This window comes from Rhinoraja longicauda, chromosome 2 (assembly GCF_053455715.1).
Source record: "Rhinoraja longicauda isolate Sanriku21f chromosome 2, sRhiLon1.1, whole genome shotgun sequence".
In the NCBI taxonomy this organism is placed as follows: Eukaryota; Metazoa; Chordata; class Chondrichthyes; order Rajiformes; family Arhynchobatidae; genus Rhinoraja; species Rhinoraja longicauda.
In genome coordinates, this window is record NC_135954.1 from 83,066,472 (window position 1) to 83,082,879 (window position 16,408).

At 40.5% G+C, this 16,408-nt stretch overlaps 1 protein-coding gene across 1 annotated transcript in view; it reads left to right on the forward strand.

The window, feature by feature from the left end:
• The window catches only part of LOC144606191 (thrombospondin type-1 domain-containing protein 7A-like), a 306,928-nt gene that overhangs the window by 262,720 nt on the left and 27,800 nt on the right, over window positions 1-16,408 (forward strand). Inside the window, exons 13-19 of the mRNA XM_078422057.1 lie at window positions 698-961; window positions 2,790-2,968; window positions 5,862-5,867; window positions 7,575-7,708; window positions 8,631-8,784; window positions 9,624-9,765; window positions 11,189-11,304. Of these exons, the coding sequence (XP_078278183.1) occupies window positions 698-961; window positions 2,790-2,968; window positions 5,862-5,867; window positions 7,575-7,708; window positions 8,631-8,784; window positions 9,624-9,765; window positions 11,189-11,304 (995 nt within the window). The remainder of the gene's footprint in view (window positions 1-697; window positions 962-2,789; window positions 2,969-5,861; window positions 5,868-7,574; window positions 7,709-8,630; window positions 8,785-9,623; window positions 9,766-11,188; window positions 11,305-16,408) is intronic.

A 16,408-nucleotide genomic window follows, 5' to 3' on the forward strand; every position in this document is an offset into this window, starting at 1 on the left:
ATGGCTGATCATCCAACTCAGTATCCCGTACCTGCCTTCTCTCCATACCCCCCTATCCCTTTAGCCACAAGGCTAAAGTGTGTGTTTGTGTGTTTCTTTCAGCTTACTTAGCAAACATCATGATTTGCATTATCAAATCATGAAGTTTAATATGGAATCTTCAAAGAAAAGTTATTGACTGGAACCTTTGAGAATATGTTAACCCAGATAATTTCTCTAATTGAGCAGAACATAGTTGGAAATATAGTGCTTAACCCCTACACCCAGGTATATTGAGAAATGCACAGCTGCAACAAAATTATGCCTAAAAAATATTTTCATCTTCAACACTGTAAAGGTGATGTGGGTAACTACTTGATAATACTCTTCATGTTGCCATTCCTCAAAGGGAAGTATTTTGTTTTCCTAAAACACTTTATCACATGACTAAGATTAGGAATTTTAAAGAGTTGGGATTACATCTGGATACTCTGATAATATGGCCAATATAATATTAAATGAGTAATTGCCTGATGTAATACAGATGAGATACTTTAAATGTAATACATTGAAATGGGTCAATATACGAAACTGGAGTTTTCTTTCAAAGTGCCTTGCTTTGCTAAATACTACTGTAATATTTTTTTGCTGACATTTAAGTCTTGGTTCTATTCTAATATTTTCATTGATTGATGAATATTTTCATTCTTACTCTCAGGGAAAAGCAAGAAGAGAGAAAAGTGTAGGAACACTCAACTTTTCCCTCTGATTGAAACCCAGTTCTGTCCCTGCGACAAATATACAGCCCAGCCACTGGGCAACTGGTCGGATTGCATTCTGCCTGAAGGAAAGATGCAGACCATGCATGGCATGAAGGTTCAAGGAGATATCAAGGAGTGTGGACGGGGATATCGCTATCAGGCGCTGGCCTGTCGAGATCAGAATAATAGACTTGTGGAATCAGCACGATGCAACAGACATGGTTAGCTAAACAGTAATGAATATTTTGTATTAGTGAATAACTGTGTAAACATTATTCACCACAACAAATCACATGATTGATTTGCACCCCCACATACCATCCAATATATTCATTTATTCATCCCCCACTCCTAGAATATCAGATTGTCGTCCAGGAAGTATTATGTCCCCCCATACTTGCATTAGGGTGATACACATGAACTTACAGTTGGCTGAGCCCCTACTTCACAAGTTTTTATCCCTCCTTGCTCCATTTTAAAGCTCGAGAAATACCAGCAAAATGAATCAACACACAGAACAAGATAGGGCTTTTGTTTTCAAATAACTGCGTTTGTGCTGAAAATTCCTATTCATAATGAAGATAGTATTCTCAGAATTTTTGACCAATTAATTTGTTTTCAAAAAACTAAATCTTTTTTTTTCAGGATTAATCAGGGTGGATGGTTTAACCTTTCAATGATTTTCTGCAAGTCCAATAAGACCACATCCATTGATTATTTATTCCTCTTCCAATCATCCCATCCCTCCTTTTCCATGTCCATGATTATGTTATGGTGTTAGCCAGTTTTAGATCTATGGCATCTTCGTAAATGTTGTATTTAAAAATGTAATACTCAGAGAGATTTTTTGACAGCAACGTAATATGTACAGTTATGAATCAGCAAACTATTATAAAACTCATCTGATGGTCTGTGTAGGAAGGAAGTGCAAATGCTGGTTTACACTGAGGATAGGCACAAAATTCTGTAGTATCTCAATGGGTCAGCTGACATCTCGAATGAGACCCTTCTTCAGAATGAGAGTCAGGGAAGTGGGAAACTAGAGGTATGAATAGGCTGATGGCACCGATCATCTGATGGTCTTTCCACTTACGTAAAAGTTGGGGTCACCTTCTTTCACAATGAAGCCTCAGTAAATGGGACAGCAGTTCACATACTGTAGCCTTATATCTAACCTTGACTCCTGTCTTATGTGGCAGAGTGTGGCCTGTTACCATTATTATCCTTTTGTTTCTACGTCTGTAATTACTTGAGAGTTTTAAAATATAACACCTTGCCCGGGTTACTTGAAAACCAAGCTTCACGGTAACAAGGCATAAAGTGGATTGACTTCCAGTTTACTAATAGCAGTATTAAGAAATTTAACTTTAAACGTGGTTAACTGGATCTTTGTGTGGAGTGTGGGCATTCTTAGAAAATGTACGGGAGATGCATATCTGGTTTCTGGGTAGCATATCTGGGTTGGGAGCCCACTTTTAAATGTAATGGCTGATGGCCATAAACATCGCAAAATTCTCATGCTTACCTGACCGTCAAACTGTCACCTCCAATCTACCTGTCAAATGTCCTTATGGTAAATAAATTGGTTAAACACAAGTATTTTATGGTATCTTCAAATGACTTTACTTAATTTAATATTAGGTGCTTCTAAATGCATCTGCGACAACCTAGCAAACCTGGGGACAGCATGGGACAGAGCCCACAATAAGCAACGATACCTGGCGACAAGCCAGCTGTCGGCGAGAAATTTATATCCGGAAAATTTCTCAGCGACGCGCCGAGATCCACTACGATTCCTTGAAGACTCCTCACGATCATGCCCCCGACACCCCGGCGAACTGTCGGCGACAACCTAGTCGCTGGCAGTCGCCTTAAAATCGCCTAAGTGGGACAGGTCCTTTAATGATCACTGGTCGGCACGGACTTGATGGGCCAAAGGACCTGGTTCTGCACTGTATCTCTAAAGTCTAAAGTCTAAAGATATGACTAATGTACTGACAGTTACTATCATATATTTATAATTGCTTGAGTTATTTTCTCTTCTACCAGCATATATTGAAGAAGCTTGTGTCATCCCCTGCCCTTCCGACTGTAAGCTCAGTGAGTGGTCTAATTGGTCTCGCTGTAGCAAATCATGTGGCAGTGGTGTGAAGGTCAGATCCAAATGGTTACGTGAAAAGCCATACAATGGTGGACGACCTTGTCCAAAGCTCGATCACAACAACCAGGTAATTATAAGCAGATTTCTGGAATGTAGCTTGTGCCGAGTTGTGTTTGAAACCTTTGATTGATATAACTGTTGAGATGTCAGGGCACTTGACAGCTAATTAAACTTCCATGGGCCGGAACAACGGTTGCATCAATAATGAGGTATTTCCCGATTTCTATCATCATAAACGTGGTAGTGTAACTTACACATCAGATCAGCAAATTGACTCTAAACCTAACTTTAAAATACTATAAGTTCCGAATAACTTTAACCCTGCAGCATAATTGAATGAAAATAAAAAGCTTTCATCAAAAGTGTGTCCTTACTAAATGATACAAACGTTTATAATTTAGTTTTGAATCTCCTAATACTGGCCGAGTGCTGAAACCCCTTTTAGCTGTGCTGGGGTGTACGATTATCTTGTAACTTTTTCTTTGTGAATGAACGATGTGTTTTCTTTATTTCAACATTGTGTTTGCTGAAGCTGACCAATAATAAGGTCATAAGGTCATAAGTGATAGCAGCAGAATTAGGCCATTCAGCTTATCAATTCTACTACGCCATTCAATTATGGGAGATATCTATCTCTCCCTCTTAACCCCATTCTCCTGCCTTCACCCCATAACCTCTGACATTCATAATGACAGGATTGTAAGCACATCATGGCAGGAGCAGGGACAGAATCAAACTTAGCACCCATTAGATCCTCCTTCTAGTTGAAGCTGAATTGAACAGGGACAAATAATCTGCAGGGGTGATTCCCTACCATCCAAACTATCCACTCCCACACTGACAATCATTTATAGCGAAGCAGATAAAGATAAGGATAAAGATAAAGATATCCTAAAAAGTTCAAAAATTCAAATTTGTTTTAATATTCAGATTCTGCCTAGAGTGGTGTACTGAACACTGCATTGGCAGCAGACAGATCAAGGCCACCATGTTTGTGTGGATATCAGAAAATCAATGAAACTAGTCAGTTAAAACATACTTCACAAGGGATTTGATGTCAAAATCTTCTTTTAAAACCATGTGTAGATAGAGCAAGAAGAGAATAAATGATTGCGCAGTGTGCGATTTAAAAACAAATCAAACCAATTTCTCTCGTAAATCTAATCTAGCTCTGTACCGTGGAGACCCATTAGACTGATGTGTTCGGGCAAGCCTCATTAAAATGGGCATCTGGGAAGCAATTGTTAGGAGGAGTGAGAAAAGAACAGGTTGATTTTCTGTCTGAGGAGACACTGTGGGAGAAAAAGTAAGTCTGAAACTGTCAACCTGTGCTAAATCTACTGGAGATAAGTGCCAAATAGTAAGTTGACACAAAGGCACAAGGAGACACAAAACACCAAATGTGCACCTTTCTTTCCCAGTTAAATAATTTTAATCCTCTCGATCCCATTTATTTATTAGATTTTCTTAAAGAGCAGTTACAGATATTGTGATAATTAAAAGAAGTAAGAAATATTTCCCACAAAATACATTATAATAGGTAATTGATATTATAAATAATATGACTCCATAGTTACTGGATCTTAGTAACTGGGCAAATAAAGTGCAATATAACAAAGGGAATGACAACTGCTAACTTGTTGTAAAACACCAAGATATTGCCTTAAATTGTAAAAAGAGATGTTCAAACTGTATGATAGAGTTCATTTCTGTTAGAGCAGTTGACATAAAATACATAATTTGTTTTTTCCAAAGGAAAAGAAAGTAGCACTCGCGGTATTTCTGATGGAAGTCCAATAAGAAGGTTCAATCCAAAGTTGAGATGTAGATATGTCAAGACCTGGACCTAGATATCCTGACCTTAGATGGGGAAAAAATACAGATTGGTCCAATTAAGAAGGGAGAGCATGGCATCGGACTGAATAACACAGCACACTGCTTCCGTTTACTGTGAGCTCTAATGGTCTTAAACACATCAAGCATAACACTTTGTATTCCTCAAAGTGAAGGGCAGGTGAGCACAATGCTGCTCTTTCTCCAGGTGAGGAGCACCGTGCTGCTCTTTCTCCAGGTGAGGAGCACCGTGCTGCTCTTTCTCCAGGTGAGGAGCACCATGCTGCTCTTTCTCCAGGTGAGGAGCACCGTGCTGCTCTTTCTCCAGGTGAGGAGCACCGTGCTGCTCTTTCTCCAGGTGAGCACCATGCTGCTCTTTCTCCAGGTGAGGAGCACCGTGCTGCTCTTTCTCCAGGTGAGCACCATGCTGCTCTTTCTCCAGGTGATGAGCACCATGCTGCTCTTTCTCCAGGTGAGGACCATGCTGCTCTTTCTCCAGGTGAGGAGCACCGTGCTGCTCTTTCTCCAGGTGAGGAGCACCATGCTGCTCTTTCAGGTGAACATCTCCACAATAAATTTTACTAAACGAGAGTAAAACACAGCTTTTCAAGTAAAGAAGAAGTGACTTCAAAAATCTTGGCAGGCATGATCCGCCCTGCAATTAAGCCAAGGTTATGCCAAGTGGTGACTCTATAACTGATCCTGCACCTTTGACCTTGTAATGCGTGACTATAAATATATCATAAACTCCCTTACAGGCATACTGGTCCAATTTTGGCCAATGCTTGTGGAACTGGAGCCAGTGTGTTTCTGTCCCATCTGTCTCATTACAGCTAGTGCTCAGCAAGGGTTGTAGAATTGTGATCATCATTTTGAATGAAGCTGGCAGAAATTAAGGCATTTAAAATGAATGATATTTGAATTACAAGCCTGAAAATCCCATTGTCTAAGAATAGCAAGATTTACTGGTCTTGATCTTATTTTAAACTTATTAGAAATGACAATTTCTGTTAGTTCATTTGGAATGGTATTGAATTTTCTGAACAATGAATCACTCGAGATTGAATAATAGTATTTCTTTATATCTTTTTATGCCTCTTCTTTGACAACTTGCATTTTCAAATCAGGCTCAGGTAAGCCAGTATGATTAATCATAACACCTTGCGTAGTAATTAATTTTTCATTTGTCTACATTCCTGGTTAACTATGTATTGGCATGATCAATTTCTCTTGTTGAATTAAAGCATATGCATGTGTGTGTGTGTTTGTTTGCATGCACACGTATATATGTCCATCTATTTGTGTTTGATTAGGTGATCTCTATTAATCATTTTCTGCATTCACAATAAAGGCTAAATGAAATGTGTTTTGTGTAATTCATCTTCATTATCAATATGAAACTTTATTGCGGTGACCTTCAAATATTTAACAGCCAGGAAAATTACTGTACATTGCCTTATCTTTGAATAATAAGATGTCTGATACTGTTTTAATTGAAAATGTAAACCTATTTAGCTGCAGATGATAGGAACTATGTTATATTTTCATTTGTTAGTATATTTAATTAGCCTAAAGCTAATTTTTAAATTAGTTGTTAAAATAAACTATTGTTCTGATGCAGGGTCTTGACCCAAAATATCAAAGTACACGTTTTGTCTCCACAGATGCTGAAGGGACCTCTGAGTTCTTCTAGCATTCTGTTGATGCTCTTTGATGCAATTTTAAAACGTGTCAAAGCAGAAGTTCTGAACCATCCTTGGCAATTATGAACAAAGTGATAAACTGGTGTGGGCTGACTAGCATGGTATTCCAATCAAACAGGGACCCGATAGTGTGAAGAGGAAATAGGCATAGGAAGTACTGGAAACTGTGCACGAAACATTATTCTCATCACATATCAATACACTGTAAATGACTCGATTGTAATCATGTATTGTATTTCCGCTGACTGGTTAGCACGCAACAAAAGCTTTGCACTGTACCTCGTTCCACGTGACAATAAACTAAACTGAAATGAAAAATATCCCGCACCTGAGGAGAGAGAACCAGAGTTAATGGGATAAAACAAAATACAGCTGGACTGTATACTGCCCAGAAACAAATAATTGCAACATAAAAGCACCAATGGTACTTTCTGATGTTAACACCAAATGTTTTGCTGCAATAAATAGTTCACTTTTTATTGTAGAACAAATATTTATTTGGTGCTTTTCAAAATAAATGACAGATTGCTTGATTTGTGTTTCTACCACATCTTTTTAAAAGCTTCATATTGAACTTAGATGAGGATAAATTCATCTTTGGTTGCTAAATGCATGCAGGGGTATGGGCTAGCTGATATATTTGTCATCCAATCCCCTATTACCCTCCGCAATACACAAATTCAGTTCCATTAAATTCAGTGGGCCTGAAATGATTTTTGCTTTACACAGTATTTCTTTTAGTCAAGACTGTCATTAATTCTGGTACCTGAACTGCCACTTTTTTTTTCTTTTATGCCAATAATTGTCTTACTTTATCCATCAAGGTCATCTTCTATTTTATCTCACCTTTGATCTTTAGTATTCCTCATGGGCTTTATCTAAAGGCTTCTCAAATCAAACCCTGCACAGCTGTAATAATGATCCCATTCATCATATTGCCAGACAAAGTAAAGGGACTTTGAATGGCATCCTAAGGGCATGAATCTATTATGTAATTACAAAAAAAGAGCAGAGAGGCAGCAGAAATTGGAAGTTCACTCCAGTTCTAGTGGTGTTGCGCAAGGAGGAATCTTAAGGATGGGTATGTGAAATAATTCATATTTATTTAAGTGAATACGATGTGCGTTATTATCACAGGTATATGAAGTGGTTCCCTGCCACAGTGACTGCAGTCAATATGTGTGGATAGCAGAACCATGGAGCGTATGCAAAGTCAGCACTGTGGACCTAAAGGATAATTGTGGTGAAGGAGTACAGACTCGGAAAGTGAGGTAAAGCCAAATATGATCACTACATTATTATTCCAAAATGTTTGAAATGGTATGGTAATATTTATTCCCATAGAAAAAGTTTCTGCTGCCTTTTATTTGCTAAGGGAGCTAAATGCACGGCAAATGAGATCAGAGACCCTGTTGTGAGCAGTTGTCTGCCCTTTGTGAACTGATCCCAGCCAAAGCACTGCTGAGAACACTTAATGGGTTTTAGTATTCCAGGATTGGGCAGGGAAAGTGCAGCTAAGGTTTCTGCACCCATTCATCATGCAGGATCTGCCCCATGAGAAACCTGTCCCTTTGCTCATGCTCGCTAAAATGCTGAAAGGCTAAACCATTAAGGTTCTTTCTTGGCACCCAGGACTGACCATTGTGAGCACTTCCTCAATTTTTTTGTCAAGGATCTGAAGTCGCTCACAAATCCAATACCGTTCTGACTGCAGCAATGTGCTGCCAACTGAATCATTGCTTCCATTGGGATCTCTGTTGGCGCCTTGTTTCAGATCTTTATTTGTTATACGGGTGACAGCAATTAGGGGGATTGATTCTTACGATTCCTAATAATTTATTTGGAAAAGGGAATTAGTCCTTCAATAGAATAAATAGATCTTCTGTTAATCTTGGTACAATTAAACATATTATCACTGATGTCCATAGGGGATAAATGATGTTATGTTATGAAAATGAGAGACCCACAAAAAAAGTTCTGAAGGATAAATAATGTTAAGATATTTGAATCTGCTGATGAAATATACACAAGCTGTGATATTTTGAAGTAATTTTCTGGTTGAGGAAATACAATTCTCATATTACCTCACTTAATGTTTTGGATTACTACAATCAAGGGGTGGCTTCAGCAAGGGGCAATGTCATTAGATTTATGTGTGCTTGTTAAACTAAATAACTTATACTGAAAATATAGGTGTATGCAGAATACAGTGGACGGTCCCATTGAGTTTGTCGAAGACTACCTCTGTGACCCAGAAGAAATGCCATTGGGTTCCAGGCAGTGCAAGTTGCCATGCCCAGATGACTGTGTCATGACTGAATGGACAACTTGGAGCAAGTGTCCTCTGGTAAGCAGATAGTAACTGATTGCATTGAATATTGTGCCTGCTTTTGCCATTAATCGCTGCACTAACCTGGTTTTCATAATTAATCTCCAAAGCAAACACCACTTTATGATGTATTTCAGTAATAAAACGGGGCAGCATCATAGTGAGGATCCCTTATTAATTAAAAAAGTAATTAGAGCGTTTTATGTAGTTTATCTTGAATAAGGACTAACCTTGGGGTAACGTATAACCTTGTACCTGTACAAATCTTTAAATTAGCTGATACCAACACCCTACAATGGCCTATTGTGTGCCCCACATTTCCTTGATTATCGGTGCTTTTTGCATATCATTCATTTCTCCTAAGGACCGTCGATATCTCTCGTTCCCCTTTCCCCTGACTCTCAGTCTGAAGAAGGGTCTCGACCCAAAACATCAACTATGCCTTTTCTCCAGTGATGCTGCCTGACCCGCCGATTTACATAGAAACATAGAAAATAGGTGCAGGAGGAGGCCATTTGGCCCTTCGAGCCAGCACCGCCATTCATTGTGTTATGGCTGATCATCCACAATCAGTAAGCTGTGCCTGGCTTCCCATATCCCTTGATTCCACTAGCCCCTAGAGCTCTATCTAACTCTTTCAAATTCATAATTAATTATGAAGTTACTCCAGCCTTTTGTGTCTGTCTTTGGTTTAAACCAGCATCTGCAGTTCCTCCCTACACAAAAATTATATCGCTCCTGTTTCTATTGCTGTAATGCATGAATTCAATTTGCATGTTGTAGTAGGGGACACTCAAATCCTATGTGCATCATTCTCACCATGGATTGTGCAGAAGCATGTATGTATTTTGTTTCAGCCATGCAACAGTGGTGCCACTCGAGAGCGGTCTGCTCTTCCATTAAGGCAGCCTGGGGGAGGGAAGCCCTGTCCAGCTGAAACCAAGACTGAGCCATGTGATCTGAACAAGAACTGCTTTCACTACATATACAATGTTACAGGTAACTAGCTTTCTTTGCACTGCTATTTAAGAAGACTTTACTACTCTTGTCCCTGCAATGTTTTTTTAAATGACATATGTTAAACATGGGCGGTGTGGGATTACTCCCATAAACCATTAAAACAACCATCATTTAAATTTTATCCCCTAAATCTTTCCTATGCTCACTTTCTTAATCTTCAGGTAAGCAGAGGAACAGAATCAGAGGAAGTGACTTTTCTGTTGCAGCCCATTACCTTTTGTTTAGTTTAGAGATACAGCATGGAAACAGGCACTTCGGCCCACTGAGTCCATGCCAGCCACCAGCTGTTTACACTAGTTCTATGTTACCCCACTTTTTCATGTACTCCCTTCACACTAGGGACAATTTACAAATTAACTTACAACCCTGCACGTCTTCGCGATTTGGTGGGGAACCCATCACCCAGAAAAGACCCACGTTTGCAATGTGCAAACTCCACACAGACAGCGCCTGAAGTCTGGATCAAACCCATGTCTGACACTGTGAGGCAACAGCTTAGCTGAAACATCAACCATCTTTTTCCTCCACAGATGCTGCTTGACCTGGTTTTTTTTCATCTTTGCTTTTACTGTGTTAAGGCCAATAAAAATAGTGTGTTTTTCAATGAGATCACCTCATCTATATAATAAAACTCTCATTTGTTTGTTTGTTTGTTTGTTTGTTCCTGAACTACAGCCAAAACGGAACATGATAGCGTGACAATTTTAGGCCCACCTTGCTCGCCGTCGTCCCTTTGGTGCTAATGGAAGAAGTTTCATTGAAATCGGTGTTATATTTTTTGTTATTCACATTTTAAAGTTTAAATCTATCTCCTAGGGAGGGAGGGGGGAGGGAGGGGGAGGGAGGGGGAGGGGAGTGGGGGAGGGGGGAGGGGAGTTGGGAGGGGGAGGGGAGTTGGGGGTAGGGGGGAGGGAGGGGGAGAGGGGTGGGGGAGGGGTGAAGGGAGGGGAGAGGGGGGAGGGAAGGGGGATGGGGAGAGGGGGAGTGGGAGGGAGGGAGGGAGGGAGGGGAGTGGGGGGAGGGGGGAAGGCAGGGGGAGGGGGAGAGGGAGGGGGAGAGGGGAGGGGGGGGTGGGGGGGGAGGGGATTGGGAGTGGGGGAGGAAAGGATGCTGCACCAATGCAGGAGAGGTTTGGGCCCAATGAGTCCACTTGGTTTAGTATTCTTTTCAACTCAAGAGTGTTTTGTCCCAATCTCCTGAATCTCTCCTCATATTACATTTCCCCAATGCCAGGAATCTTAAGATTTGTTTTTTACCAAACAACATTTCTTCCAATGGCAAGCCTACCTTCATGAAAGTGTTAAGACTACTTAAGTAGCTTCTGTGACGGATGAAGTCCTTTTTTCTCCTTTAAATATTAAATATACTTTGCAACGTTGCTAAATCGTCTTCCATTTTCTAGATTGGAGCACTTGTCAGTTGAGTGAAAAAGCAGTCTGCGGGAATGGAATTAAAACAAGAATGTTGGATTGCGTTCGCAGTGATGGCAAGTCAGTGGATCTCAAGTACTGTGAAGAGGTACGTCTGTGGTATTAGTGGTACTGCCAGAGGAAGCTGCAAAGTAATAGCTTTGTTCAGCATCATGCTCCATTAACTCATCTAACACAGTTGGGTTTTTTTTCCCTCAATCATTTCCAGGCTATTAAAAATTACTTTGGACAAGCTTCAGTCAATCTCTTGTGACTTTATATCATTTGTTTTGCCTTTTTCACACATGAAGAGGTAGAAAGAAATGACAAATGCTACAAACCACCAGGGGGCGCTGCACAATGGCTGCCTCGCCTACAGTCTGTCCTTTTCAAACTCTTTTTGTTATTTTTGGTAAGTTTTAAAAGTTTGTGTAAATGTTCTCTGGTTTGTTTTATGTGGGGGTGGGGGAGCGGGTCGGGGAAACTTTTTTTCAATCTCTTACCTTGCCGGAGATGCAATTGTTTTCCGGATCGTATCTCTGGTCGCTCCGCGGCCTAGCATCACGGAGCTGGAGGTCTTGCCTGGGACTGACCTTGAGTTCCCACGGGGGCGTGGACATATCATCTGAGCCTGCGATCTCTTGCCTGGGATCGACGCTCCGATGCAGCCTGTGGACTTTAACATCAGGAGCTCGCAGTCTCGGGTTGAGACCAGTCGGGAGCTCCAAAAGCTGCACGAGGTTCAACTGGTCCCGATCCGGTGTAGATCGCTTGCGCGGGGGAGCTGCGATTCCCCCCCGATGAAGGAGCTTGATCGCCCCGACGAGGAAGGTTCGCCGCCAGCTACGGGAGTCAAGATCATCCCGTCAACGGAAGGTTAGAGTCCCCGACCGCTGGAGGACAAAGAAGGGAGAGATTGAACTGTTTTTCACCTTCTATCACAGTGAGGAATATGGAGGAGTCACTGTGGTGGATGTTCATGTTAAAATGTATTTTGTGTGTCCTGTTGCTTTTTATTATGACTGTATGGCAAATGAAATGCCTCGTATGTTGCAAAACATACTTGGCTAATAAAGTTTTACTGTGATTGTGTATTAGAAAGCTTTTCAGTATCATTTGGTTTGCTTGGTGTTTGTATCAAACAAATATCACATTTGAAGGAGATTTTAATGAGAGGATGAGAGTGGGGTCCAAAATCTAAAATTGAACCCAGCTTGGTGCATATATGATCAGATCTGGTTTAAGCAGAGCAAGTTATTTATGTACATCAAGAGGTTAAATGACTCAGATTTTTAGCATTTTTTTGATTTAGCAGCTTCGGGCTGGATTTTGTTTTCAGGAAACAAGAAGTCAAACAGCAATAGGAAAGCAGGTAATGTCAGTTGCATTAGGTAAATTCTTTTTAGGTACTCCTTGTAGCCCAAAATAATTCTCTGATCCCACCTCGACCCTTGCCTGCCTTCGTCTCCAAACAACCCCAACTTCACTTGCATTAAATCCAGGCTGATCTACTATCTTCTAATTCCCTAAACCCTACAATCTTTCCCTCATTCCACTCCGATCACCATTGTGTGTTTACTGCACAATACTCTCTCAATCAGTCTGGTTCCCAGCCAGCTACCAGGGAAAGATGTTTAAATTATTTCCTGTATTTAAATGGTGTGGCATTGACAATTCATGTGCTTCCCTGTTTCTTGGCTACTGCATATTGAGTTCCAGGTGGCAGTGGTTTCTTCCAAGAACATGATAGATTTACAGGATTGGGGGTAAATGGAGAGATAGGGTGAATGAATTAAAAATGAGATCTAGGTTGCGACATGGAAAAGCTTAAGCTCCTGATTAAGTGCAACACAACCAAACATCTATGTACATGCCTTTCCTTAATAATGGGCACATAAGAATCTCTTGGGAGGAAAGGTGAGGAATTAATTTGGTGGAGGGCCAGATTTGGTGGTGAAAAAACTTGTATTCAAAATCTCAGTCAAGTTTTTGTCTGCAAGGTGCATGAAATGAGGATTGCTTCTTAAGATGTCATAGAGTGATACAGCGTGGAAACAGGCTCGTCAGCCCAACTTGCCCACGCTGGCCAGCATGTCCCAGCTACACTTGTCTCACCCCTGGCCTGTGTTTGGTCCATATCCCTCCAAACCTGTCCTATCCAGGTACCTGTCTAACTGTTTCTTAAATGTTGGGATAGTCCCAGCCTCAACTACCTCCTCCAGCAGCTTGTTCCATACACCCACCAGCCTTTATGTGAATTCTGGAAGAATCAGGATTTGCCTGATTGCTTTTATATCACCTGCTTATTTGTCTATGAAACTGGGAATTGTCCAACATTCAGTGGATAATCGCACTCTCTACCACAGGGGATCCTGTGAGAAATATCGAGCAAACCATCAAAAATAAATGTATTTTCTATTTTGACTATCTAGAGATTATGTCTGTGTACACTATTCTTTGTAGTACCTCCAGCAACCTTACCCCCCACTTGCCTCTTATTATTTGTGTACCCATGAGAACATACTGTAAATATATCCTTTGATTACTATATAAAATAAATAGACAATATGAGTGCTATAATAGAGGCTAATGTAAACAAAACAAAAAAGAAAATGGGGGTGGATTTCTGTAGACCAGTGGTACAGGACATGACTGAATGTAAATTCTTTGATATTTGAATAGAAAAGAAAAAGATGTCAAATATATATATATTTTAAACTGAATGACAATTTCTGATCCCGTTAGGCTGTTAAATATGACACAGTACGCTTACCATTTCATTCTTCAAAGACACTAATAGCATTCATCTGTCAGTTATTGAAAAGACAAATTGAGTTTTTTTAAGCGTAATCTGGAGTTCGTATGGAAGGATAAATGCTGTATTATTAGTTTTTGAATATTGTAATTTTGACATTTTGATATTCATATTACCGAATGGCTTTTTGAAACTGCCGTACGGTTGGTAGGAAAGGATTTCACTTTGAGTCATGGCATGAGATTAAACCCTCAAAGAACAAATGTCATCAGCTTTACTGACCTGTCTACATTACACGCACATTCCCTGAATGCACTCAACTGAACAGATGTGAACAGAATCCAATCGATAGACATACAAAGTGGTAAATGGGAAGCGTTCAGTGCCATTTCCTGGTGCTGTTTCGAATGAGATGTGTGGAAGAACAGACTTTGTTTATTGTAATTCACTATCTTTGACAGCTGTTGAGGGATTCCATTTGATTTGAGCAGTGCCATGCACTTTTAGCAGTAATTGGGGATGATAATTGCTTTTATTTATTATTAATTTTCATTGATCTTCCATTTGTACATTCCTGAAGCATTCCCTCAATCCCCAGAACCCTCATGTGAGCAACAGTTGCCCTGGGTACCTTGCCAATCCTACTCTTTGACTAGCCACCCAGACATAGTTCAGTAAATAGCTTTTCACACTGTCTCATTGCCTGCATCGAAGGTTGCAGCACTTCAGACAAATGACTGATAGCGTGAAGTATAGTTAATCAGAAACCATATACTGCCACTCAGTGATGTAAAGACGTCAGGAATTTTATGGAATGTTTTGTCATAGCTACCACTTGAACGGTCTTGTCATGAAACTTACATTTAACTGATTTAAAAACAAGGAACCGCAGATGCTGATTTACAAAAAAGACACAAGGTACTGGAGTGACTTTGCGGGTCAGGCAGAATCTCTGGAGAACATGGATAGATGATGTTTCCATGTCCTCCTATCCAGGTGCTCCAGAGATGCTGCCTGACCCCGTTGAATTACTCCAGCACTTTGTGTCTTTTTAACTGATTTAATTTACGCTGGTTTTACTCCAAAGTAACACCACATGTTTCCTCCATCCTTCGCACTTGATTTATAACTGCAAATATGCCTCCTTTGCTCATCAGCACTGATGCATGCACATTCAAAAGTCCAGCAAAAGTAATTTTTGCGGATTGGTGGGTGTGCTGTAATGAGCAGAGGCAAATTATATGGTTTGTGAGCGGGAGCATTTGAAGAAATATCTGCTGATTCTATCCATATACATCAGGTCATTGAACTTGGTGCAACACTGCATCCAAATGCTAATTGCTTCACTGCTTGTATCAAACGCCTCTTATTTTTCATTGCCTGCACCAACATTCTCTGACTGTGCCCAAAATTCACAAGACCCTACTCTCACATGTGCGATATTGTCCTTCGTGGTTACAGGGTGTATTAATGGTCAAACTATACTTGATACTGGGCCCACAGCCAGGACATGCAAGACATTGAACACTGCTGCCTTCATCAGTAGCCAAGAGCATGATCTAATCACATATTGTGATACCTTATCTTATCTTATTTGGGGGTACTATGAAGTTAGCCTCCAAAATGTCCCTCCTATAGCTTAAAATGCCCACCCTGCTTGAAGTGACACTGAATTGTTGATTCGGACAAGATCCGGACAACTTGTTGGTGATATTTGCACCTAGGAACTTGAAGCTCTCGACCGGCATTGTAGATGCTGACTGAGGGGTGTACACCATCCCACTTCCTAAAGTCGATGACCTGTTTCTTTGTTTAGGAAAATAACTGCAGATGCTGGTACAAATTGAAGGTATCACAAAATGCTAGAGTACCTCAGCAGGTCAGGCAGCATCTCTGGAGAGAAGGAATGGGTGACGTTTCATGTCAAGACCCTCCTTTGTTTTGCTGACCTTGAGGGAGAGGATATTGTCCTGATATTAAGCTACTATGCTCTCTATTTCCTTTCTGCTAATCACTGCTCCCGAGTGTTCAAACTGAATTCTTGCTTACAAAGTATTGCATAAATACTGCAAATTCATTCCTTCCTTTCCGACAGAATGGCAAAGAGAAGTTTGCAGAATGGATTGAAGAAACACTTCTGAGGGCTTAGTGTCATTTCTCTTGTACTATAGATTTCATGTAGTAAAATGCTGCTTAATGGTGCATGTAACTGGTTGTAGGAAGAATCCCAGTAGATGAAGAGCTGATTTTAGGGCAGCATTTAACAAACATGCCAGATGTTTGCATTAGATCGTTGCTTGTAGGCATGCAGTATAATTTGTACCGGAGAATGCGGGGGCAATTGTAAAAAAAGGTAATATCAGGCAACTGAGAAAACCAAAGATAGATACAAAAAGCTGGAGTAACTCAGCAGGACAGGCAACATCTCTGGAGAGAAGGAATGAGTGATGTTTTGGGT